The sequence below is a fragment of the Accipiter gentilis genome, chromosome 2 (assembly GCF_929443795.1).
Source record: "Accipiter gentilis chromosome 2, bAccGen1.1, whole genome shotgun sequence".
NCBI lineage: Eukaryota > Metazoa > Chordata > Aves > Accipitriformes > Accipitridae > Astur > Astur gentilis.
The window spans coordinates 48,958,811-48,977,139 of NC_064881.1; the positions used below are offsets into that span (position 1 = coordinate 48,958,811).

General features: G+C 43.5%; 1 protein-coding gene across 1 annotated transcript in view; it reads right to left on the reverse strand.

Annotated features, from left to right (window-relative positions):
• The window catches only part of FAM135B (family with sequence similarity 135 member B), a 217,560-nt gene that overhangs the window by 50,454 nt on the left and 148,777 nt on the right, over positions 1-18,329 (reverse strand). Inside the window, exon 7 of the mRNA XM_049819516.1 lies at positions 15,761-15,887. Coding sequence (XP_049675473.1) covers positions 15,761-15,887 — 127 coding nt within the window. The remainder of the gene's footprint in view (positions 1-15,760; positions 15,888-18,329) is intronic.

The window sequence follows — 18,329 nt, forward strand, 5'->3', positions numbered from 1 at the left end:
ATTCTCTTAGCCCATCTTTTTCTGTTTGTCAGACTGCTGGAATGTGTTCCTCAGAGAACTCGTGAGATCATTGGAAGAGGGGCGATCATTTGTGCACAAGCTGATGTTGCAGGCACTGCACTTCTAAGTGTTCCTCCTCAAGGACTGCACCAAAACTTACAATTCATATTAACTGTGAAACTAATTCTTGGGTCATTATGACTGGCATGATGACTCTGAACAGAGGTACAGGCTCTTGCTGTCACTTGAAGATTTTTTTCCACAAAACAAGACAAAATGGTTTGAAAAGAGGGAATCTCTTTTCTGATTCCCCAGTCCCTGAGCTGCTGTCTGGGACACCTGCCAATAGCAAAGGGTTAGCTTCCAGATGATGGATCTTGACTGTGCTGTTGTTGGCATCTGTGCTCCTGTTTGAAAGGCCATCAGCTTGGAAGCTATGAGAGTTGATTAGGTCGCCTTTCAAGAAGTCTTTCATCATCAGTCAGTGGGAATTATTGTAGTGTTCTTTAGGGCATATAAAGATAATTTTTCAACAAAGTACAACTGGGAAAAAAATACTGAGCAGAAAGAAAAACTGAATCATAGAGCACTCTATCAAAAGGTAGAGAGCAGCCAAGTCCACTTCCTAAAGTGAAGAGTAGAAAGGCTGTTCCTTATGCTCGTGCACTCCATTTCAGGGAAGAAAGAAAGAAACATCTGTCCCAAGCCCCTTCCTACAAACTTCCTCAAAAATCAATGCAGAAATCTGTAGAAAGGGAAAACTTTAACTGAAAGAAAGCCGGTCAAGTGAATGACTGTACAAACCATATCAGTGGACTTCAGGCCCAAAGTGAGAAATTATGGTGATGGGAGCCAAGTAAGTTCTTCACTATGTAACTCTAATAGTAGCTGTGAAGGAGAAATAAATTCTCCATGCTCACTCTGCCTTTTGCCATGCACAACTGGTCTAAATTAGCCATAAAAATCCTACTTTTCAGTAATACAAGTCTAGGTGTGATTGAGTTTTTCACAGAGGTATGCAGAGAAACAGGGAGATTTGTAAAGAGAATGCAGGAATCTGATTCTTTCCAATACATAAGCATTGCAGAAAAATAGCAAAAAAAAAAATAGATATGAAAAGTGGAACTTCCTATGCAAATTCTACTGATTTTCAAAAGGAACCGATTATCAGTCCAATATGAGCAATTCCTGAGGATTTGCTCTAGAAGGAGGCTATGTCACCATCCTGTCTGGAGCTTCACAAGAATCTCCAGATGATTTCATGATATTTTCATCGAACACCCACAGTGAAAAGATTGCAAAGCTTTTCAACATCATATTTTAGGCCTAATCCCAAATTAATCTCAGTTTTGAACTCTATCATAATGCAGATCATTGCCTTGCTGTACCCTGCATATGCCAGATCAAAAAGTAAGAGCCACAGAAAATAAATATGCCAATGATTAAAGAAACCAGTTACTGTCACATTAGTTACCATGTTTTGTGCTACAGCTAGGAAATCATTTAGTTATTTCTAAAGATCAGCCATTTATCTTCAGGCAACTGGAGATTAAAGACTTCATCAGTAATTATCACAAACGGTGCCCTGAACACACTGATTAAAGGTACTTGTCATTATACCTTATAAAGAACAGTATATCAGCTCTCTTAGTATTTCAGAATAATTATGCATTGGACTTGTGCTGAAGTCCCAATCACAACTAATCACCATTTGCATAAGCAAGACACTGAAGGAATCCTGCTCCTTTAAAATCACACATGCTAACACATGAAATGTTCTCTTCATACCACACTCACACCAAAGCAGAGAAGTCTAAGACCAAAAAAACCCCTTTTCCTTGTAAAATTAACAATTCCAGATGAAATTCTGATGTAAACTACACTTCTGCAGTCTTGATTACTTATACGGAGTAATTATAAGTAAAAGCTATTTTGAATAATGGAGTTTTTAAAAATTTGATCTTTTTTTAAATGTTGAATAATATTTACCAGCTATCTTACATAGTCAAGTTCTAAATAGGCAAAATCAGAATCTTAACTATGCCTCAGGTTTGTAAATAATCAGGCATTGTTTGTAAAACATGTCCCTTGGTACATAGTTAAGAAAAAGAAAAAGAAAAAAAAGAAATTATAAAAAGGCTTGGTGACTTCACAGCCTTCTAAACATCAGGTGCCTTTTTTTCTAGCAGGAAATAGAGAACGTCTGATAGTTTCAAAGAGAAAAAAAGAGAAAAATACACATTCCCCTTCCTTTGAAATGAAGCAGCAGAGTTTTAGCCTTTTGCAAAGTTTTAATGCTTTTGCAAAGCTGACACAATTTATTCCTTTCCCCCTCTCTCCCTCTCTCTCCCTCCCCCCTGCCCCCCTTCTTTCTCAAACAATTTTGGTTTGGGGTCAGGACACAGCAGGAGCCCTAGGAAAAAAAAAAGGAACAATGGAATTAAGTTAGAAAGATGGCTGCGGTGCCAATAAATACGAGAAAGGATAACAGGAATCTCTACAATAAGGTTCCTATATCTGAAGAGGAATGAAGTTTGCAGCTATGTATTCCTCTTCTCCCAGCTAAACTGGGATTTCAGGGCATACTACAATCCCCATAATGGATCCTACATGGGCTATTCTCTGATGCAGAACCTTCCTTTTTCAAGACCTGAAAAAGTGAAGTATTGTGGCCAAAGAGCTATAACTATACAGAAGAAAGGAAGAATAAAACACATATGACTCCCATGTGATATAAAAATGTGGGTTTGAAGAATGCTTTGGTGTTAGGCTGAAACAGCCTAGGTTTTCATATGTTGCTGAAAAGAAGAAAATATTAGCAAACTGTCTGTGGAAAAGAACTCTTATCATCAGAGCAATTTTATTTGAATGACACTCCTAGTTCTTGTGTTATGCCAGGCATAAACTTTATGTCTTTTGGGATAGCTACGTCAATGCTAGATGGAAGAAGAACACTTCTTATCAAACACCAATGCCTTATTAATGAGAAGTTATATGATTAATAAATCTGATTACTTAGAAGTCAATTTATCTGCAGTCCAACTGCTATCCAGGTGAAAACAAGATTATTGTGTGTATGGTTTATTAATAACCCCCAGTATGTCACTGATGCAACTTGATTATAACACAGCAGGCATGTAATGCACAATATTTCAAAGACATTAAAACAGCCTGACAACAGTGGGTACGGAAGAGGTATATGGTACAGGGTACGGCATAAAACTCCTGAAGTGTAAGTGACCATTCAATTTTCAATTCCACAAGGAACATTTTGTTTCTATTTTATTGTAGATGTAGGATCTGTATTTTTTGGTGTCCGACTCTCATGGCTGCTGAGATCACCTGAAAGCATGAGTTAGTGTGAGGTTCAGATACAGACCTTGTAACATCTGAAACAACCCCTTGAACTTCCTCACAGGGAAAAGCAATTTAGCAGACCCAAAGGGGAATTCAGGTGTCCCTGAGGGAAGCCAGTCACACACAGCTCATGAGTCTATTTCATCCCTCTAGGTCTCCCAAGCCTGTAGTAGATATGATCCTATTTTGAACATACTGTTAATCTACGGTGATATGTATTCCCTGTGAGTATACGTTATGGGCTTGTCGTGGTTTCAGCCCGGCCGGTAACAAAGGACCACGCAGCCGCTCGCTCACTCCTCCGCCCCCCTCCGGTGGGATGGGGAGGAGACGGAGGAGAGAAAAGGAAAAGAAACTGGAACCTCGAGGGTTGAGATAAAGGCAGTTTACTGGGACAAACACAAAAGAGATTACAACAACAACAACGGCACTAATGAAAAAAGGTATACAAAAAGAGTGATGCACAGTGCAACTGCTCACCACCCGGGACCCGACGCTCCGCCACTTCCCCCACCGAAAAAAACAGAGACCACCCCCCGGCCCGCTCCCCATTTATATACTGGGCAGGATGTCCCATGGTATGGAATAGCTCCTTGGCTAGTTCAGGTCAGCTGCCCCGGCTATGCCCCCACCTCCCAGGTTCCTGTAAAAATTAACTCTATCCCAGCTGAACCCAGGACATTATCCACCCCTTATTCTATACCATCTACATCATGCCCAGATCTTACTTTTTTTTATTTTTTTTTCCAATCAACCACTACAACTTTCCTTGTCTTATATATAAGTATATGGACTCCACCCCCTGACCTCGCACACACACACACGGTGTTCCTTTAGCCTATGGGCTATCCCTCTAATGTGTCCATCAATTTTGGGGCTCTATCTGTTGTAACAGTTCTTCAGGATAAGAGAGAGATGGTGTGAGATGTTGGGTTGTTGTACGCTGCCTCTGGAACTTGTGGCTAGTACATTTGGTGCAACTCATGCCCCTGGTCTGCAGGTCGAAGATGTTGATCTTGAGGAAATTGGTGGGTGCCAGTTCAAGTTCTATCGCTGTTGTACTTGGCTCAGTTTCAAAAGTCCATCCTGTAGTCATTTGGATAATTCTCACAATAATACCCTTGATATGGCATATAGACACTATAGATACAATGACATGCATTGGCAGGTTATTTAGCAGTTAAATATCATACAGCCCAATTCACTGGCTATTCTCTCCCAAAATCAAATCTCCCTGAGGTACACATCGAACCTCCCCATCCTTCTGCATCACCCACCAGGTGTACCCAGGTCCTTGAGCAAAAACAACCCCTTGAATGGGTTTGCTTCTGCTTGAGGGAGGACTAACCCAGACTGTCTTTCCTAACATACTCCTCATGCGCACTACAGGGACTTTATCCCCTTCTACAGTATGTGGATCTCTTGGTTGGGCGGGGCCAGCCCGATTGGCGGATCCTCTAGTATTAACTAACCAGGTGGCTTTTGTTAAATGTGTATCCCAATGCTTGAAAGTTCCACCCCCCATCGCTCTCAATGTAGTTTTCAGCAGTCCATTGTACCGTTCAATTTTTCCGGAGGCTGGTGCGTGATAAGGGATGTGATACACCCACTCAATGCCATGTTCTTTGGCCCAGGTGTCTACGAGGTTGTTTCGGAAGTGAGTCCCGTTGTCCGACTCGATTCTTTCTGGGGTGCCGTGTTGCCATAAAATTTTCTCTTCAAGGCCCAGGATAGTGTTCTGGGCAGTGGCATGGGACACAGGGTATGTTTCCAGCCACCCAGTGGTTGCTTCCACCATTGTAAGCACATGGCACTTGCCTTGGCGTGTTCGTGGGAGTGTGATATAGTCAATCTGCCAGGCCTCCCACTGTTTATATTTCAGCCATCGTCCTCCATGCGACAGGGGTTTTTGCCGCTTGGCTTGCTTAATTGCAGCACATGTTTCACATTCATGGATGACCTGTGAGATAGTGTCCATGGTCAAGTCCACCCCTCGATCTCGAGCCCATCTATATGTTGCATCTCTTCCCTGATGGCCTGAGGTATCGTGGGCCCACTGAGCCATAAATAGCTCACCTCTACGTTGCCAGTCCAGGTCCACCTGAGACACTTCAATCTTGGCGGCCTGATCTGCCTGGTGGTTGTTTTGATGTTCTTCAGTGGCTCGACTCTTGGGTACATGAGCATCTACGTGACGTACTTTTACCACTAGCTTCTCTATCCGAACAGCGATATCTTGCCACAGTGCGGCAGCCCAGATGGGTTTACCTCTGCGCTGCCAGTTGCCCTTCTTCCATTGCTGTAGCCACCCCCATAGGGCATTAGCCACCATCCACGAGTCAGTATAGAGATAGAGCACTGGCCACTTTTCTCTTTCAGCAATGTCTAACGCTAGCTGGATGGCTTTCACCTCTGCAAACTGACTCGATTCACCTTCTCCTTCAGCAGTTTCTGCGACTAGTCGTGTAGGACTCCATACAGCAGCCTTCCACCTTCGATGTTTTCCCACAATGCGACAGGACCCATCAGTGAACAGGGCATATTGCCTCTCATTTTCTGGCAGTTTATTATACAGCGGGGCTTCTTCGGCCCGTGTCACCTCTTTCTCTGGCGACATTCCAAAATCTTTGCCTTCTGGCCAGTCCGTAATCACTTCTAACATTCCTGGGCGACCGGGGTTTCCTATGCGAGCTCGCTGTGTGATCAGTGCGATCCACTTACTCCACGTGGCGTCAGTCGCGTGATGCGTAGAGGAAACTTTCCCTTTGAACATCCAGCCCAGCACTGGCAGTCGAGGTGCTAAGAAGAGCTGTGTTTCAGTACCAACCACTTCTGAGGCGGCTCGAACTCCTTCATATGCTGCCAAGATCTCTTTTTCAGTTGGAGTATAGCGAGCCTCGGATCCTCGATATCCCCGACTCCAAAACCCCAGAGGTCGGCCACGGGTCTCCCCAGGTGCTTTCTGCCAAAGGCTCCAGGTAGGGCCATTCTCCCCAGCTGCAGTGTAGAGCATATTTTTAATATCTTGTCCTGTCCGGACTGGCCCAAGAGCTACTGCGTGAACAATCTCCTGCTTAATCTGTTCAAAGGCTTGTCGTTGCTCAGGCCCCCATTTAAAATCGTTCTTCTTCCGAGTAACTTGGTAGAGAGGGCTTACAATTTGACTGTAATTTGGAATATGCATTCTCCAAAAACCCACAACACCTAAGAAAGCCTGTGTTTCCTTTTTATTAGTCGGTGAGGACATAGCTGCTATTTTGTTGATGACGTCCACAGGGATCTGACGACGCCCATCTTGCCATTTTACTCCTAAGAACTGGATCTCCTGCGCAGGTCCCTTGACCTTACTTTCTTTTATGGCAAAACCAGCCTTCAAAAGGATTTGGATTATTTTCTTCCCTTTCTCAAAAACTTCTTCTGCTGTGTTGCCCCATACAATGATGTCATCAATATATTGCAGGTGCTCTGGAGCTTCACCTTTTTCTAGTGCAGCCTGGATCAGTCCATGACAAATGGTGGGGCTGTGTTTCCACCCCTGGGGCAGTCGATTCCAGGTGTACTGGACGCCCCTCCAAGTGAAAGCAAACTGAGGCCTGCACTCCGCTGCCAAGGGAATGGAGAAAAATGCATTAGCAATGTCAATTGTGGCATACCACTTAGCTGCCTTTGATTCCAGTTCATATTGAAGCTCTAACATATCTGGCACAGCAGCGCTTAGCGGTGGCGTGACTTCATTCAGCCCACGATAATCTACTGTTAGTCGCCATTCCCCATTGGATTTCTGCACGGGCCATATGGGACTATTAAAGGGTGAGTGAGTCTTGCTGATCACTCCTTGGCTCTCCAGTTGGCAAATCAGCTTATGGATTGGGATCAGGGAGTCTCGGTTGGTGCGATATTGTCGCCGGTGCACCGTCGTGGTAGCAATTGGCACCTGTTGTTCTTCAACCTTCAGCAACCCCACAACCGAAGGGTCTTGGGAGAGACCCGGCAGGGTAGACAGCTGTTCAATCTCCTCCGTCTCCAATGCAGCTATACCAAAGGCCCAACGGTACCCTTTTGGGTCCTTGAAATACCCCCTCCTGAGATAATCTATACCAAGGATGCACGGGGCCTCTGGGCCAGTCGCAATGGGGTGTTTATGCCACTCATTCCCGGTTAGACTCATTTCAGCTTCCAATACGGTTAGCTCTTGGGATCCCCCTGTCACACCAGAGATACAGATGGGTTCTGCCCCTTTATAACTAGATGGCATTAGGGTACATTGTGCACCAGTGTCCACTAGAGCCTTATATTCCTGTGGGTCTGATGTGCCAGGCCATCGAATCCACACTGTCCAGTAGACTCGGTTGTCCCTCTCCTCCACCTGGCTGGAGGCAGGGCCCCTCTAATCCTGGTTAGAACATCCGTTACTCACTTTCTGCACACGTAAATCGGAAGTCCCTTCAAGGGGATCAGAAATGAGATCAGCCCATCTACTGCGTCTGGGGGACTGCTCACGGGAAACTGGAGCAGCAGTTTTCCAAGAATTCTCTTTTCTGGTTGCTTTTTCTCGCAACTCCTGTACCCGTGCATCCAAGACTGAAGTGGGTTTTCCATCCCACTTCCTCATGTCCTCTCCATGGTCACGCAGGTAAAACCACAGGTTAGCCCGTCGAGTGTACTTTCTCTCTCCTCTCTCTTGGGCAGAGGAACGCTTACTCCCAATAACTGCGATGCGGGCCTGTACAGGTGAGGAGGAGGACAGATCCACTTTGAATTGCTGGAACTCTCGGGACAACTCCTCCACAGCTGAGACACAGGCCCGTAGGGAGGAAGAGAGACTCCCTTCGTATTGCCGGAGTTGGACAGCCAATTCATCCACCGTTTGTCCATAGCCTTCTCTCCAGGACATTACTGCCAATGAGTTGGCATAGGTTGGTGGTGCACTTCGTAGAAACTTCCGCCACATGGGTTGTGTGCATTGGACTTCATCTGGATCTGTGGGTGACTGCGCATTTTCTGGATCATTGTAAATCACCTCCAGCACGGCTAATTCTCTCAGGTACTGAATACCTCTCTCCATGGTGGTCCACTTGCCTTGGTGACATGTAACTTCATCCCTGAAGGGGTATCTTTCCTTTACACCTAACAAAAGTCGCCTCCAGAGGCTGAGGACTTGTGTTTTTCTCCCAATCGCCTTGTCGATGCCCCCTTCCCTAGACAGAGATCCCAGCTGCTTGGCTTCCTTACCCTCTAATTCCACACTACTAGCCCCGCTATCCCAGCATCGGAGCAGCCAGGTAACAATGTGCTCACCTGGGTGGCGGCTAAAATCTTTTCGCATGTCACGCAACTCACTCATGGATAGAGATCGGGTAATTATTTCAGGTTCTGCCTCTACCTCCTGTTCTCGCGATGACCCTGGTTCATCTTCATCTCTCGCTAAGCGAACTGATTTCTTTGTGTGTTTCTTTTTCTGTACAGGGGCGACTGATACTGGCACAGGCTGGTTCTCTGGTTCAGCTGCAGTGTCTGTCACCGGGGTAGGGGTAGTCATGGTACCTGTTGTCGTGGTAGGGGCAGCCACGGTGCTTGTTGTCGGGGTAGGGGCAGCCACGGTGTCTGTTGTCAGGGTTTGGGTAGCCACGGTACATGTTGTCCTGTTTTCCATCTTTTCCCCCTTTTCCCCCCGAGGGTGCTGCATAATATCAAGCAGTGTTTGGTAGATATTGGCCAGAGCCCAGCACAGTGCAGCGAGTTGTATGTCTTTGGAATAGCCACAGCATTTTTCTTTCAAATATTCTGTCACTTCATAAGGGTTCTGTAGTTGTTCGGGAGTGAACTTCCAAGTCACTGGCGGTGAGAAGTTCTCTAGATACTTGCCCATATGCTCCCACATGCCGTGCCACCCATGAGTCTCCAGCTTTGGGGGAGATCTCTGAGTGGTACTCTTAAAGAGCGTTTTTGTAGCCCTAAACAAGACCTGAAACATATTCAGGAGGCATAGCACTAACAGCACACTGGCTTGCGCATCCCAAGGATATTCAAAATTCTCAAAAGCTGTTGTAATTAGTCGGAAGGAGAAGAGGGAGGTGAACGGACGGGGGGAGGTATCCCCCCCTAATTTCCCCATGGATTGGGTGTAATTACCAATAAAATCCGACAGAAGGCGCCCAAAGTATGGAAATGATATCACTGCCTCATACAGATACCAGCTTAACCTCATGACCAGTGATGTAATCATTTCATAAGTCGACATTGCCCAGTACAGCAAAATGATAATCCCAATCACTCTCCCAGAGATGAGATACGCAACTACAGGCAATACATAGAGCATATAAGAGCTTACAAAACGCCACCATGTAAACAAATGAAACAACATTGTGACTAACATCTATATATCTAAGAAATGCGTTTGGCAAATTTGTTTCAACACGCTCTGGCCAGATCTGTCGTTATCTCAACCCTTCTGCCCCACGTTGGGCGCCAAAAAGGACTGTCGTGGTTTCAGCCCGGCCGGTAACAAAGGACCACGCAGCCGCTCGCTCACTCCTCCGCCCCCCTCCGGTGGGATGGGGAGGAGACGGAGGAGAGAAAAGGAAAAGAAACTGGAACCTCGAGGGTTGAGATAAAGGCAGTTTACTGGGACAAACACAAAAGAGATTACAACAACAACAACGGCACTAATGAAAAAAGGTATACAAAAAGAGTGATGCACAGTGCAACTGCTCACCACCCGGGACCCGACGCTCCGCCACTTCCCCCACCGAAAAAAACAGAGACCACCCCCCGGCCCGCTCCCCATTTATATACTGGGCAGGATGTCCCATGGTATGGAATAGCTCCTTGGCTAGTTCAGGTCAGCTGCCCCGGCTATGCCCCCACCTCCCAGGTTCCTGTAAAAATTAACTCTATCCCAGCTGAACCCAGGACAGGGCTGAAGAGGGCTTGGGAAAGTACTAGCACGTTTTCTTATTCTGTAGATTGTTCTCTACTAGTTTTTTAACCACAAAAGCCTCTTCCTTCATATTATTCTGACAACAAAAAAATATTTCATTAAGAAATATCTTTGTTGTCTTAATTGTGCTTGAAAGGCAAAGTTTAGTATAGATAGAAAGAAAATATTAGAGAGGGAGGGAAGGAGGAATGGAGAAAGGGAAGATCCCTGTTTGCTGAGTAGATGACTGGGAGGAGAGAGGAAAACTTAAAAAAAAACCAAACAAACAAAACAACAACAACAACAACAAAAACTTAAATAGGATTAATTATTAGAACTACTCTGCTAAGCCAGGACATGAGGAAACTGTCAGCGGTGTTCAGAAGCCACTTGGGGAGAGCTAGGGAAAATGCACATGTACAGTTCAAAGCCACTGGCATTTAATTAGTCTCCACACTGAGAAGTCAGAAGTGCAGAATGAGGAGCATTCAGGATCCATCATTAAGCAGTAGCACCTCCACAGCCCGAACACAAAAGATCAGCTCAGGAATTGGCAAGAGGAGCTGATGACTGATAATGGACTTTCTTTAGAAATGAAGGTAGTCACTTGCATTGTCAGCAAGGAAAAAGCAAATCAACTACATAAACTAGATGAGAACTTCCACAGTCAATCTATGGGCCTAAAAAGAAAATTAGCTTTCTAATGCACCTATGTTTTATGAGGAAGAAAGAGGTAAAATGGGATGTATGACCTAGAGTTATGTCAAGATATGAGTCCTCTACTTTGTATTCAAGAGATGTCTGGAAAACATGACTTAGTAGTATTAACACCAGATTTCAGCACAATTCTGGCTTTTCTGAAGGCTTAGTACTACTGTAAATCCAGCCACTACTCTACTGAAGCTATGTGTTCAAATCTTGTCTGAACCATGTGTGGTAGGTCGACCTTGGCTGGCTGCCATGTGCCCACCAAGCTGCTCTATCACTCCTGTCCTGGTTTCAGCTGGGATAGAGTTAACTGTCTTCCCAGTAGCTGGTACAGTGCTGTGTTTTGAGTTCAGCATGCGAAGAATGTTGATAACACACTGATGTTTTCAGTTGGTGCTCAGTAGTGTTTAGACTAAAGTCAAGGATTTTCCAGCTTCTCATGCCCAGCCAGGGCACAAAAAGTTGGCACAGGACACAACCAGGGCACCTGACCCAAACTGGCCAATGGTGTATTCCATACCATGGGACGTCCCATCTAGTATAGGAAATGGGAAGTGGGGGCAGGGAATCACTGCTCGGGGACTGGCGGGGTGTCGGTCGGCGGGTGGTGAGCTATTGCCCTGCACATCATTTGTACATTCCAATCCTTTTATTACTACTGTTGTCATTTTATTAGTGTTATCATTATCATTATTAGTTTCTTCTTTTCTGTTCTATTAAACCGTTCTTATCTCAACCCAGGAGTTTTACTTTTTTTTCCAGATTTTCTTCCCCATCCCAATGGATGGGGGGGAGTGAGTGAGCAGCTGCGTGGTGCTTAGTTGCTGGCTGGGATTAAACCATGACAACTCCCCTTTCTCAACAGGACAGAGGGACACAAATACAACAAAAACTCATGGGTCAAGGTAAGAACAGGGATATCACTTACCAATTATCATCACAGCCAAAACAGATTCTACTTGAGGAAATCAATTTATTTCATTACCAATTAAACAGAGTAGAATGAGAAATAAGAACAAATCTAAAACCACCTTCTTTAAGGGCACAGCTACCTGCTCTGTCATGGGGTTCTTCATGGGCTGCAGGGGGACAGCCTGCCTCACCATGGTCTTCCCCATGGGCTGCAGGGGAATCTCTGCTCCAGTGCCTGGAGCATCTCCTCCCCTCCTTCTGCACTGACCTGCGGGTCTGCAGGGTTGTTTCTCTCACATTTTCTCACTCTTATCTTCTTTTTCACAGCTGCTGCACAGCATTTTTTCTTCATTCTTAACTACGTTATCACATAGATGCTACCAACACCACTGATGAGCTCAGCTTTGGCCAGCAGTAGGTCCATCTTGGAGCCATCTGGAGCTGGCTCTGTTTAACACAGGGGCAGCTTCTGGTGTCTTCTCACAGAAGTGACCCTTGCTCCCATCTCCCTCTGTTACCAAAACCTTGTCACATAATACACCATGCTACTAGTACATCTACTGACTGTGGTGACACTAGTGAGGGCAAAGTTTACTTCTGTAAGCCAGTCTGCTTCATGACTTTGTAGAATTTGTGCCAAACCTATGAAACTGAATAAATTGCAGAGTTAGTAAGTACCTCAGACCCAGTGAACCACTAATTCACTGTGGTTTTAAGTCATGCATCTCCTGGACTTGAGGAAGAGGATGCAATAGGAATGATTTAGAGTTCCTACCCATTACAAGCTTCTGCTGAAATGGAAGTATTCTGGAAAAACAATCTGGCTGCAACAGTGGGGGAAAAAAAGCTCTTTTTGGTTTATTCACAATAGGCAAATCTCAAATAAGGAAAGTCTCAAATGTTAGCAGTATTACAGAGAACTGAATAATTGGATTCTGTTCCCTAGAAAAGACATCAGACAGAAGACACTTGCCTTGGAGATGCATCTTAAGAGCTTAAGCATGGAGACTTCTCAGATCAAAGAAAACACAGAAATGTACATGAAATTAGAAGGATCCAAACTCAGCTTTGCAGAGATGAAAACAAAACAAAAGAAAAAAACAGGATAGACCTATATTAACTGTTTCACTGCATTTTACAACATAAAAAGGAACTAACCAACACCTATTTAAAATTCATTTTCCCATGTCCTGATGCCCAGTGAAGCTTTGTCTGCCTTGGAAGACAAGATATATTAATTGTTCGAGCCTAGATTTAGCCAGTTGCATCAAATCAGAGTAGCTTACAAACAAAAAAAGCGTGGTATATCTTGAGTTAAGGTATTCAACAGTTACTAATTCAGACATGCAGTGGGCAAGGTCCAACCAAAAATATATATAAAGTGAGTAGAGAGGTCTGCAGTTTTCACATAATGAAAAGGATAGAATCTATTCTCATGCCCACCGAAAGCGATTGCAAAATTCCCCAAACCTGAAGTTGGACTATAGTTGGACTATGTTTAATAAACACATTCAAACAACCTGGAATGGAATCTACAAATTTGTAAAGGGAAGTAAACTTGACCAGTGCAAAGCATTGCAGCACTGTAAAAAATATTACTTCTCTTCCTTCAATCCCTTATGGCTTGATATGAACTCACACGTAAACCAGCAGTCAGTCACAAGGCCCTCACTTGGAGTTAGGTTTATCCCCACAGCAGTTTCTTTTCTAGCTCTGAATTTTTACTTTTTACATGAAACCAAGAGAAATAGTCTTTGCTCATTATCATACATCATGGATAGCATATGCAAAAAGGCAATCACAGTCTATTAAATTAAAATGCTCAGATCAAGAACAGATCTCATGACTTACAGAGGTCTCTGAAGGTAAGCAAATGCACATCTGACCATGTGGAAGTGGAATGTACAGCATTATATTTATGATTGCTTGGTGTATGGTGTTCTGATGACTTGCAGGGTAGCAGAGTGCTAAAGCCAGTTCATGACAGAGTGCTTTCATTTTGGTACTTAACAGGTCACCTGCTAGGATAATAATTATTGTGTTGGGTCTGGCTGAGTTGGAGTTAATTTTCCCCATAACAGCCGTCATAGTGCTGTGCTCTGTATTGGTAGCTAGAAAAGTTTTGATAACACACCAGTGTTTTGGCTACTGCTGAGCAGTGCTGGCACAGCATCAAGGCTGGCTCTCCAACACTTCCCATCACCAGTAGGCAAGATCTTGGGAGGGGACATAGCCAGGACAGCTGACCCAAACTGACCAAAGGGATATTCCATACTGTATGATGTCTGCTCAGCAATAAACCTAAGAGAAAGAAGGAGGAGGGAGAGCATTCGCTACTATGTTTGTCTTCCGGAGCAACTGCTATGTGTACTGTAGCCCCACTTCCTGGGAAGCGGCTGGAAATCACTTGCTGAAGGGAAGTAGAGAATAAAAGTTTTGCTTTATTAAACTGCCTTTATCTTGACCCATGAGTTTTTCCATCTTATTTTCTCCCCCCTGCCTAGCTGAGGAGGGGAGTGGTAGAGCAGCTTGGTGGGCACCTGGCATCCAGCCAAGGTCAACCCACCACAATTATGCTGTCATTTAAAAAAAAAAAAAAAGAAAAGAAGAAAAAAAAAAAAATCCTGTAATCAAAGATTAGTCAACAGAAATAGGTAGAAAATAGAGTTTGCAGCTAAGGAAAACATTTGGGAAGGAAATAAGGTTTCCTAATCACAGCAGACTAAGATTTTTCCAAGGAAAGTAAAAGGGAAAATGAGAGTGGAGAGTTAACCTTTCCATTTATCTTCTTACAATAGAGATTTATCCAGAGGATAATGAAAAGTAGGAACCACTTTCCAAAGAAGCCTCTCTCGTGTGATGTACAGAGATGCACAGAGATTAGTCTACAAAGACAAACACTTGAATCAGTTACTTAAATTTATATGATGTGACTGTCTACCAGAGAGGCAGAGGTTGAGGTCAGTTTGTTTGCCAAAAGCGTACAATGACCCAATGGTTCGGATAGCAGCCTCAGGCCAAACATTCTCTCAGCCTGAGTTAATTCCCTTGTAGTTCTTCTGCACTAGCAGCTGTAGACTAGCATATTTTTAATATTTATACAGAACAGAACAGCTTTGACAGGAAAGGTTGAGGGAAGCTGAGGGCTGCATGTTAATCAGAACCCTTAAATCAGAGTTTCCTAACAAGTTAATGATTCCAATATTCTGGGTTGAGTTTCTAGATCTGAGGAAACATTTCTGACAAAAAAAAAACCACCTCAAAGCTAGCACGTAAACAAACAAACAAATTAAAACAATTAATCAGTATTTTCCAAACAAACAACTTTGTACTAAAAATTGCACAACAAGCTCTCCTCGTCACCTGCAGTAAGTAATAAGATTGAAAGCATACACTAACTGTGGGATCTGCCTTGAGCAAGGCAATGTGCATAAGACCCCGTCACCAACACACACAATACTCAATATTCCAGACACCAACCCTTCCTTCACAACATCCGTAATAATGACTCAAGTCCTCTGGCTGTTGAACATGAGACCTGAAAGCAAGGATCTTTTACTGAATAATTAATTTCACCTTACAGGAGACACCTGGTCAGGTGAATCCTGCCTTAAAAGTATCACTGGCTTTCAGGGGTATATCCATGCATCTTGAACTTTTCTGAAATGGTTCATATAGGTGGGGACTGAACACCCAGGAACAGTGTATCCAAGTGCCAGGTGGTTCATGCAGAAATGTTTGAAGGGTTCTTCTTCCAACAAAATCCCTCTACTAACAATATAAACCAGGGCACGTTCTTCGCAGATAATGCAGACATTCTGTGTGACCAAATGGAAGTAAGACTTCATTGTTCATCCTCCTTACCTCTGAAGAAGTGGGTTTGCAGTAGCCAGCTCCAAACACCAGATTTTCTAATGACATACTGGACTGGTCTGGTCCCGCCTCCAGGTTGCCTTTACCAAGCCATGAACCTTTCCCTGGACGAGCAAAACTAAAAGAAGAAAAATAGAGAAGAAAAATAGTCAGAGCAGCATTGTTAGAGAAAAGTCATTGTTGTCCCAGTGCTATTTCCTTTCTTAGAAAATGTTTGCAGTTTTGGTTTTGGTGGTTTTTGCTTTTGTTTATTTCAAGCTAACACTGGAAGTCCCTTTCAAAATGAACATTGTCCAGTATGCACTAGCTCAAATGATGTGGATGGAGTTTGCTTTCCTGGCATTCAGTCCAGTGGCTTGAGTGTTATCCTTCACCGAGTCCTTTCTCTGCTGTCTTACAGATGTTTTTCCAGCATAACATCTCAACAATACAACCTTTCCATCTACCCACATAGATAATACTCTTATCCAACTTCTCATCACCTAGCATCTTGATTGATGCAACATCTTTCTCTCTGGCTTTAACCATATCAGCCTTCCTCTTTGAACTATGCATGATCTCTCTTCTCTATCCATATCCTTTATAGCTCATCCCAATCTTTTACTACAGGCTGGAAGTTTAGTTCCCACTTCTCACTGTCCCATTACATAACCTTCCAGTACTAAAATGAGAAGACTTCAGTCCAAAAATTGCATTTCATTTTGCTGGCTGCAGTCCAGTTATTTGGGATGTGTTCTCCCATACCCATGTGCAACACGAATTCTCTGTTATCCAAATTCTTCCTCAAAAACCAGGCAGAATTTAATTTGTTTTAGTGCTGAGGTCATTACCTCTCTGTGCTGACAAGTGTGGTCACAGTGTTCTCTTCTGACTGTATCTGTATGTCTCCTGTCTTATAGCATGAACCCATTAACAGTGAAACATCTTGTTTGGAGTTTACTCAGCATTGAGCCCACCAGAGTCCTGATGCATAGCTAAGGCTCTTAACTCTGGATTAATCTGAGCAAATGTCTGCATCCCAGCTAATGATGTAGGCTGCCTTTATATTTGCTGGAGAGGAATTGGCATTTCCAGGGTATGAGTCATCTCTTTCTCAAGTAGTGATATCAAATAGGTCAGACGAATTTTACCCTCAAAGTGCTTATTTCTTATTGTGGACTATAAAGAGAGGCTAGGATGACTGTCTCATAAACAACTGAAGTTAGGTGAGATAAACCCCACTGTTAGTCCCTGTGGTAACATGTGTTGTACATAAACTACATCAAGATTTCAAGAGAGAAATCAGACTACTTGTGGTGAATATAATGAGCCAAATTACTGAGTCTAAATGGTGATGCAAGTAACCATAAGTGTTCCTAAAAAGCATGTAGGCAAAGGTGGAATTGAAATAATGAACTGCAGAGAAAAGAAAAACACATTTGCTGTTTGTGCTCAATGCAGAGGTAATGCCACTGAATTTGTGCTGCAGCTTCCAGACTGGGATCACCATCCAGAGGCACCTGATACCTGTCCAGCCATCCCAAATTACGTCATACCCAGGAGACCTGGTCTCCTTGAAAGAACAAAAACTTCCAAGATGGGGAGCACAGAAAACATTTTAAAATCATGATGTGCCAGAACTAAAAGCCACAGGGCAGTGTCATTCATTTTGCCAAAACTTTCCAATCTGAGGTTATTCCTCTATGTAGATGCACATGGCCACATCAGCTCAGATCAGCCTTAATTCATGGGTATCTACACCTGATTCATTTTTAAGGACAGGTAAGAGTCCTGGCTGCTGTACAAAAACATACAACAAAAGAAAGGATGCTTATGCTAAGGATCCAAGACAAATGAGAGGTGCAGCAATACTTGTTAACACCCGAATAACAGGTGAGGTTCTGATGTGCAGGGAAACTCACTGATGTGTGCAACATCAGAAAAAGAATCTCAAGCAAAATTAGGAACTGGACCAGTTTCAGAGGGTTAATCACAAATCCCTGCCTCACCCCTAATCAAAACTGCTGTTTGCTATATATCACTTAGCATTCATATACAGACAAAAAGGACATCCGGTAAGGGGCAGGGTGCTGTAGAAGACCTTAGCACATGTCTGGCCTTGCTTATGTATGTATTAATTTATGTGATCCAAGAAATTTCCAGCTGGCTAAGCAGCATGAAGTCTTTCCATGTATTTCCTACATGCAATATCTAAGATAAAAATAAATGAAGAAGTGAAAGTAATTTCAAACAGGCAAGGGAGAAACACTGCTCTGAATAATTTCAGTTGTTATTGGATGATGTTTTCTGCCCTGGTCTGCTGGAAAGGCTCAAGAAACAGAAATAAAAGATGATTGCTTGGGTATCAGAGAGAGAAGCTTAAACAAACATTGCCTGTACACAAAAAACTCCTCATTTGAATATTAGCAAAGCTTTCAAAGGTTTTAAGGCCGAGAAAAGCACTTTTTAATGTTTTTTTATTTATTTATCTTTTGCTTTTACAGCAGAGAAGGGATTTTAATCTTTTGGTTTTATGGAAATTGATTTCACATAGCACTGTAAAACAAAAACCTTTTTTTGG